The sequence below is a fragment of the Alosa sapidissima genome, chromosome 6 (assembly GCF_018492685.1).
Source record: "Alosa sapidissima isolate fAloSap1 chromosome 6, fAloSap1.pri, whole genome shotgun sequence".
Taxonomy (NCBI): Eukaryota; Metazoa; Chordata; class Actinopteri; order Clupeiformes; family Clupeidae; genus Alosa; species Alosa sapidissima.
This window is the reverse complement of record NC_055962.1, coordinates 26,011,331-26,020,429: the sequence shown is the minus strand read 5'-3', so window position 1 is coordinate 26,020,429 and position 9,099 is coordinate 26,011,331. Positions and strand designations below refer to the sequence as shown.

General features: G+C 43.6%; 1 protein-coding gene across 5 annotated transcripts in view; it reads right to left on the bottom strand.

Moving 5' to 3' along the window:
• LOC121711696 (pleckstrin homology domain interacting protein) overlaps window positions 1–9,099 on the bottom strand; it is an 82,707-nt gene that overhangs the window by 26,419 nt on the left and 47,189 nt on the right. For all 5 annotated transcript variants that reach the window (XR_006032405.1, XR_006032406.1, XM_042095503.1 and 2 more), the window contains exons 23-29: window positions 7,816–8,053; window positions 5,803–5,916; window positions 5,041–5,148; window positions 4,644–4,768; window positions 1,559–1,641; window positions 1,139–1,250; window positions 417–478 (exon numbers count right to left, since the gene is read on the bottom strand). Coding sequence is in view for 3 of the 5 variants with exons in the window: in XM_042095503.1 (XP_041951437.1) it covers window positions 417–478; window positions 1,139–1,250; window positions 1,559–1,641; window positions 4,644–4,768; window positions 5,041–5,148; window positions 5,803–5,916; window positions 7,816–8,053 (842 nt within the window). In the remaining 2 variants the exon portion in view is untranslated. The remainder of the gene's footprint in view (window positions 1–416; window positions 479–1,138; window positions 1,251–1,558; window positions 1,642–4,643; window positions 4,769–5,040; window positions 5,149–5,802; window positions 5,917–7,815; window positions 8,054–9,099) is intronic.

The following is a 9,099-nucleotide window of genomic DNA, read 5'->3' as shown; positions in this document are numbered from 1 at the left end:
AAACACACAAACACACAGAACTACCTTGAATTTACAGGACCACACACACACACACACACACAAAGATCTCCCTTGCATTTACAAGGCCAGTAAAAAGAGACAACTGAGCGATTGATGAGTTCCATTTAACCATCGTTACCATGACAACCCCATCTTCCCCAGGACCCCCATTAACCAATAGCAATTTGCACAACGCTACATGTCACACTATGTGTGTATGTGTGTGCATGTGTGTGTGTGTGTGCGTGCAAGTGCATGCTCACAAGTCTTAATGAATTTATAGCAATTGTCTCTCCATGCATGGATGACATTGACTTTGAATGTGTGTACTGATGTATTTAATACAGGAGTGTTAATATATGTGTGTGTGTGTGTGTGTGTGTGTGTGTGTGTGTGTGAGTGGGTGTACACCCTACCCTCATCGGGAATCTTCTCCATGTCCCAAGGGCTCATCTTCTCTGTGTCACCATTATCCCAGCTGAAATACACGCACACACACACACACACACGCACACACACACACACGCACACACGCACACACACACACACACACACAGACCATTGTTAGAGTGGTGTAATCTATGGTAAGCTCTGACCTGCAGTTACTTAGTCTAATATCCCAGGTGTCCAGAATCCTCTCACAGCTGTCAGGTCAACCTTCCCCCACCACACACACACACACACACACACACACACAGACACAGACACAGACACAGACACAGACACACACACACACACACACACACACACACACACACACACACACACACACACACACCTGCCCCAGCACTAAACATGAGGCATAGCTGCCTGTTCTCAGCAGCACTGTGTGTGAGAAGGCTGGGGAGACATGTGGCAGTCAGTGACAGCACACTCATGTTTTGTAGAGCCCAGCACAATATGTGGCACATTTACAATGCACACATGCAAGAAAGGGTTAGGGGCTTGGGCAGCCATCCCCTTGCCAACCAGGCTGAAAAAAAGAACAGTGATAAACACCACACACACACACACACAACCTCTAAACTGAGTTGTACTGGTAAGTGACAGGTGGACAGGTGTGTGTGTGTGTGTGTGTGTGTGTGTGTGTGTGTGTGTGTGTGTGTGTGTGTGTGTGTGTGTGTGTGTGTGGACTCACCAGACGTTGTAGCACTGGAAGAGGCTGTCGGGGTAGAGGGCCTGGTATGGCTCCTGACTCTCAATCGTCCCAAACCACCAGGCATCATCTATCACCGAGCGGAATCGGTCACCTAGGACACACACACACACACACGCAACAATGTACAGTTAAAAAACCAACAGGCATCATCTATCACCGAGCGGAATCGGTCACCTAGGACACACACACACACACACACACACTGACACACACACGCAACAGTGTACAGTTAAAATCATCCAGCATGGCCAAATGTGTTCAACAAATACAGAAAGAACACACACTCTTACACAGTTTACAAAATCAAATACCATAAACAAGTTAGCCAAGGGTCATGCGGTCTCTGTAAATGTAGCACACACACACACACACACACAGACAAACACACACACCACTAACCTATTTGCCACTGCCGTTCTTTTGCTTCATCAAACTGCTGACGGAGAACCAGGAAGTCGATGACGTCAGGCATGTCGTGGTATCTATGCCAATGACAAAGTGGGTTGCCGAGTTACAGCCAATGGTCACCAAAAGCAGAAAGTGATTAAATATGAGCCTTAACCCTATTGGCAGAGATGAGAGTCCACCTTAATTTTAAGTATCTATGATACTTTTACCCAAACAACTGAAAGAGTTTCAAATAGAAACAATACAATTCATATTATCATCAGTATTTAATTAGTAATGAGGTCAACTATATAGCTTTTTCCTGTTATGTGGTCGTCAAATATGAAATCAAAATCTGATCTCTGAAAATAAGCGTCTCCATGGTGACGGTGGTGATGGTTGTCCACTTCCTCCACATTTTCCTGCAGTATGCTTGAACATGACTCATGAGATGGAGATGATGCGTCACCATAGTAGCACACTCATACAGGAGCAGTTTCTGCTGTGTATTTCATCAAAGGTGGAGCTTTGCACACTGTAGGCCTAAGGGCTTTTTTGCACTGTAGGCCTAAGTCGCTGTTGTAAAGTGATCCTTTACAAAGTAATCCTTTCTTGTCATCACATCTGGAGTACCTGAGTTCCTTTCCAGTGTAATTTCCCTCATTTTCATTTTCCCAAAATACTATAAAAAAAATTTTTTTTTTAAATATAGTAGGGCTGTACAATTAACCGATCTTTAATCAATATCAACTAATACAGGGGTGGCTAACCAGTCCAGCATGAAGAGCCAACATTTTTTTCCACACAACTCAAAAGATCCGAACAACAAAAAAAAAGATGCCCTCACTACAACAGCGACCTAGGCCTACAGTTTAAATAGATCTTCTGTTTTTCATTTAAAGTGAGACACTTGGCAGATGCTACAAATTATCGTTTTCAGGAATGAGTAGCAAGCAACAAAGATATCTGACACACATCACAAATTCCCCCTCACTGAATGACTTATTAGCATGAGAAATGTTCCAATGTAACAACTGATATGATGCCAATGTGACCGTCAAATGTTCCGTCGAGTGTTCAATCCATTTTTTTAAAAGAAAATACACAAAAAGAAAACGAGTCTGCTTCTCTGACTGATGTCTATGTAGTCTACCTTTACCTTGTACTTGCAAAGGTCAGTGCCTTTGGGAAATGTTCAGGTTTGAAGCTTTATGGATCAGTTAAGTCTGGCATACCAAGTACCAAACTAACGTGTAGAACACTTTTTTACGGTGTTATTTTGGTTACGTTGACATATCAACCTGAAGGGTTACAATAGCCTACAAAAAAGATGAATCCTCCTTTTCAATGTCCGTGTTCCTCTTTCTATTTACCAAGGAGAAGTGAGAACATCAGTTGAGCAGCTGTGAGCCGCACGAGAGGAGGCAAAGAGCCGCAGGTTCGCCACCCCTGAACTAATGCCATTAGCTAATCATAAAAGCTGCAATTACTCATACAGCTCACAACTCTGTCCCAATTGTTAATCTGGTCACATCTATTATTTTTATATTCATGTCATCCTTTTTCTGTGACAGACAGTGAAGCTCACCTATCAGGAGTGCTGTGCTTCTCATATGGGCTCTGTGCACTAAACCAGTTTCCTGCGCGTTGACATCGCTATCAACAAGCGCCTGAAGAGGAGTGCTTCAGTTCACAGTGCCAAAACGTGTGCTCACCAAAAATCCTTCTCTCATTATTTTGTGCAGCCACTGCACGTAGGCTGGTGTTTTTAGGAAAAAGGCAGAAGCTAAAATCGCTTTTATAACGAGCAGAGTGTCACAGCAATGCTCCTTAGAGCCGCCCCCATTAAGACTTGTGTATATTGTCTTTCTTACCTTTTGGCACATCTAAAGCACTCATCTTCAGGCGCTTGTTGACAGCCATGTCAACGTACAAGAAACTGGTTTGCCGGCTTCAATAAGCTAGTGCACAGAGGCCATACCAGGCACGCTCACCAATCATAAGAGGCCCAACTCCACGTGAAATTTGGAATATTGTACCGAAGCTTGACTTTCGCAATCGCAATATCTGTCTGAAAAATCGCATTTAGGTATTTTCCGCAGATCGTGCTGCCTTAACCAATACAGTAGGTATACGTTAGGAGTGTACCAAAGGTCATCCACAGCAATGCCTGTTTCAGCGCCATCAGGTCTTCATTGCTGTAAGAGGTTCTCTGCAGCTAGAAGGCCACCAACAAAGTGATAAACACTACACACACACACACTAGAAGGCCACCGAGCTGACCAAAAATGACACCTCTCCATTCCATTCAATTTTGCCCCGAGCGAACATGACGTCAGATGAAATGGACTCCTCTCCAAAGCCCCGACTGAGTCAAGGACTTGCTTCCTCCTGAGTCCTCTACCAGACTCCTGTTTCCATGGGGCCAGAATAAGTGTACGTTTAACCTGGCGTAGGGTGTCAGCTGAACGGGAAATGAAGGCATGACTCATGGTGTGGACGGCCACTCTGAAAAATACATGCCTCGTTTTTCTCTCTTTTTTTTAAAAGGCGAGTACTCCAGTGTATTGCCACACACACACACACACACACCGGAGGAGAGTGGTTGCTAGGCACTGATGCTATTGAGTCCACTAAGCCATTGAAGTATCAGAAGTCAGATTCAAATAATAAAAGAATATTTAGGTGTATTGTATTTTGAATTTGTGTGTGTGTGTGTGTGTGTGTGTGTGTGTGTTGTGTGCACGTGTGTGTGTGTGTGTGTGTGTGTGTGTGTGTGTGTGTGTGTGTGTGATACAAAGCCTGGGTAAGTGCATGCAATCGCACTGAAAACATCTATGTTTATTATGGTTGTATGCATATGTATGAGCATTTGTGAGAGCATGTATGTGTGCGTCTAATCTGAAGGAGCCTCCTTGTCAGTTTTCCTTTGTCTAGTATGATATGCAGGTAGGTTTGTGTGTGTGTGTGTGTGTGTGTGTGTGTGTATGTGTGCGTGTGTGTGTTGTGCGCACGTGTGTCTGTGTGTGTGTGTGTGTGTGTTGTGCACGTGTGTGTCTGTGTGTGTGTGTCTGTGTGTGTGTGGTCTCCCACTCACTTCATGGAGAAGGAGCCTCCGGTCAACTTGCCCGTGTCTGGGTCCAGGAAGGCTAGCTTCAGACAGCACAGAGTGGGCAGGCCCACCTCATACTTAATACCAACTATTTTCATCAGCTCCTGCTCCTGTTACACACACACACACACACACACACACACACACACACACACACACACACACACACACACACAAACACACAAAAGCACACAAACAAAAATATCAGTACAATAAAATTCAGAACAGATATTGTAACAAGAGATCTCAACAATCCATGTAAAATCCACACTCAGGCACGTGACCAGAAACACACACACACACACACACACACACACACACACACACAAACACACACCCACACACACACACAAACACACACCCACACACACACAGGCCTTACCCTGAGCTCCATCTTGTGCCAGGGCTGTTTTTTGGGGTTGATGCTAAAGATGCGGTTGGATTTGGCCATCTCTACATACGCCTCATGTCCCTGCCTGAAATAGTACAACTGGGCACACACACACACACACACACACACACACAGACAAGACACACACACACACAACTTTTAAATATGCTGTTGAAATGCAAGGCCAAAGGAAACTGCTATGATACAGACCATGCAGGTTTGTGGGATCTTACGAGTGAACATGTGCAAGTGTGTGTGCATGAATGTGCAAGTGAGTGAGTGTGTGTGTGTGTGTGTAAGTGTGTGTGCATGAATGTGCAAGTGAGTGAGTGTAGGTGTATATGTGTGTATTTATGTATGCATGTCAAGGCAAAGCTTATGTGTGTGCTTATAAGTGAGTAAGTCAATGTGTGTACGGGTGTGAGTGTGTGTGTGTCTGTGTGTGCGTGTGTGTGAGCGTGCGTGCGTGCGTGCGTGCGGGCGTGAGTGTGTGTGTGTGTGTGAGTGTGTGTGCGTGCGTGTGTGAGTGTGTGTGTGTGTGAGTGTGTGTGTGTGTGTGTGTACGTGCGTGAGTGTGTGTGTGTGTGTGTGTGTGTGTGTGTGTGTGTGTGTGTGTGTGCGTGCGTGAGTGTGTGTGTGTGTGTGTGTGTGTGTGTGTGTGTGTGTGTGTGTGTGTGTGTGCGTGAGTGTGTGTACGTGCGTGTGTGAGTGTGTGTACGTGTGTGCGTGCGTGTGTGTGTGTGTGTGTCCTACCTCATCTCCCATCTGCGGTGTGAAGGGGCACCTGCGGGGCATGGTGTCAGTGATCCAGGGGGACGGCAGCCACTCCTCCAGAGTCAGACCCTGCTCCCGCATCTCTGGCAACCGCTGCACACACACACACACACACACACACGCACGTACACACACACACACGCACACATTTACACACACACACGCACACGCACACATGCACGCATGTACACACACACACACATGCACACACACATGCACACACACATACACACACACACACACACACGCACAAACACGCACACGCACAAACACACACGCACACGCACACACACACACAAACACACGCACACACACCCAGACACACAATCCATATATTAAATCAACAACTAAGCACTCCAAAACAACATGACAGTAGAGTCAAATAAATAAAAGACACAAATGCATATTTATATATATGGCATATGAAATCAGACAGAGTTAAGTAGATTAGTGGTGAGTGACACACACACACCCCCACTCTGACACCCATTATAAAATCATAAAGTCTAGGCATTACCCAAGCGCGTGCACACACACACACACTAGTGTTGTCACAATACCAAAATTAATGTTTCGATACCGATACCAAGTCAAGAATTTCGATACTTCTTTGATACTTTTTTAAAAATGTATTTGCTTGACTCTCCACACACACACAAACGAAAAATGGTGGCTTATGTCATGTTTCTATTTCATATATTTTGAAATTCATATAAAGTGTATTTAGTTTATAATGTATAGTATTTTATAATCTGCATAATTACTAGTAGCTTAACATATTTACATATTGATTTTCACATTAACATATTGATCTTTAAACTATTACACTTAGGCATGTCTAATGTGGTGTGTAGGTGTAATTGAGTGCCTGTCACTTTAAGAAATACGTGAGAGTTATTAGCCTTCAGCTCACAGCTAGTGAATAAAAGTTGCGCATACTGTAGTGCATAAGGATATGTGGATGCAATTCATTATGTTATCTACGTCATTAGATGAAATAAATGTTCAATAAATGTTCAAAAAACGAACGAAGTCGAAGAAAATCTTTCTGGGATCATAGAAGAGGAAAGTGTCTTGCAATGTTCATTAATGATTTTAGTGAGCACTACTGACAGACGTGACCTGAGCTAGCAGGATAGTTAGCAAGGAGCTCTTTCCAGATGTAAAAGTTTGCCATGGTTGCGTAGCCTATTTCTAAATGATATTAAATAAATAGTAGGCGTACATACGTGTGTGTGTGTGTGTATGTGAGGAGAAAAGACGCACAGCCACAGGCTAGGGGAGGAGGCACTAGAACCATGCCTTGCGCACACACATGTTACTTCAAAAGAACACGGTCATTCTTAAAAGTATCGATACTAATAAAAGGAAATAGGAATTAGGAATCGTGACATTTTTAATTTCAGGGTATTGCGATACTTTTGTAGTATCGGTGCACTGTGCAACACTTGTAGCTGTTAAGCTTATTTAATGCCACCCAGTTCAAGGTGTGACAGAACATGGCAACAGCAAGCAAAGCCTCAGTTCACACGTGATGGAGGTCTCTATTCCCCATTGTAATACAGCCTGCTGTGTTGCACGGCCTTACGTCAGCACCCCAACACAACACAACAAACACATGTCAACAGATCAAACAGCAAGACATACCAGATCACACACACACACACACACACACACGTCTTCACACACACAGAACATCAAACACAGACAGGGGTATCAGTTCTCATTCTCTCGCTCACACACACACCGCACAATCAAAGTGTGTGAAAGGAGATCACACACACATTTCACACACACATTTCTAAAAGATACCATTAAAGGAAGTAATATAGCACACCAGATAGATAATTTACTAATCCCCCCCCCCACATTTTGATGGGTAATATATCAATGTGCAATACATAGTATGCTATATTTTTCCACATTCAACCCAGCCAGCTCAACACACACACACACACACACACACAGATAGACAGAAACACACACACACACCTTCATGCGTCCTTCTTTGGGCTTGCTTTTCTTTGGTAGTGCCCCGTCCTTGTGGTCCTTGTGGGCCTTGTGGTCAGCTTTGTCCTTCTTGCGCTCCTTCTTGTCCTTGTCCTTCTTCTTCTCACCGTCCTCCTCCGAGCTGCTGGCCGTCTTCTTCTTCGGACGACTCGTCTTCTTGGGGGGCTCCAGGTTAATGCCCGCGTCCGCCGTCCAGTCTGAGTAGTCGCTGGAGTAATCACTACGCGCACACACACACACATAAAATCAGTATACTGTACATATATACATATACACATAAGTGTGACAAATCCGTGTGTTTTAGGGACATGGTACAAATACAATAATAATTATGGCTGTAACGATACACCAAACTCACAATTTGGTTTGTTCCACGATTTTTGACCCACGGTTTATGCAGATTATAGCCTACTATTTCTTCTACTACTCTAGCTCTTTAATGCAGCTGTCTGGTTGAAGCTTGGAAATATTGTACATAAAGTAGCATAGTTGGCTATCTTATCATAGTCTACTGGTTGGACTGTTCACTTTCCCCACGTGTGGGACAGGCCCTTTTGAGTCTGGAAAAACATTGGTATTCAGATGATCAGTCAACTTGAATGGAAGTTTTGAGGGTTTTTTTGTGTGTGCAGCATGCTAATGATGCTAACCAGATTTAATAATAATTTAGCTAGTCATCTTCTACTGTATGCGTCTTTGCTTTAATAGTTGTGAATATTTTATTTGGATTAAATGTGTTGAGATGATCAGTCAACTTGAATGGAAGCGTTGAACACAACGGTGAATGTTTTATTTGTATGTACATGCTGAGGGGCGTGTGTCCATTGAACACGCGCGCGCGTGAGAGAAAGAGGTCAAGAGCGGGGGTTTACTTCTATACTGTTTGGTAAAGTTGCACACATAGTCTACAATGAAAGCTATAAAATGATGATTTATTTATTTATTTATTTTTGGACAACATACCGGTAAAACACTAGAAGGGGTGTGTCACGATTCTGCCTTTCACACCGCGACACAGGTTTGTGGATATGAGTGTCATGATTTTGGTTTCGATACGCATATTGTTACAGCCCTTATAATAATACAAACACACACACTGGACTTGCACACTTATATCATAATTAACTCAAAACACACACACACACACACACAGGCATATCATTATGAACTCAAAACACATACATACACACACACACACACTCTCTCTCTCACATACACACACATCATCTGCATGTGAGTAATGAATGGATATAAAATATTTTTGAA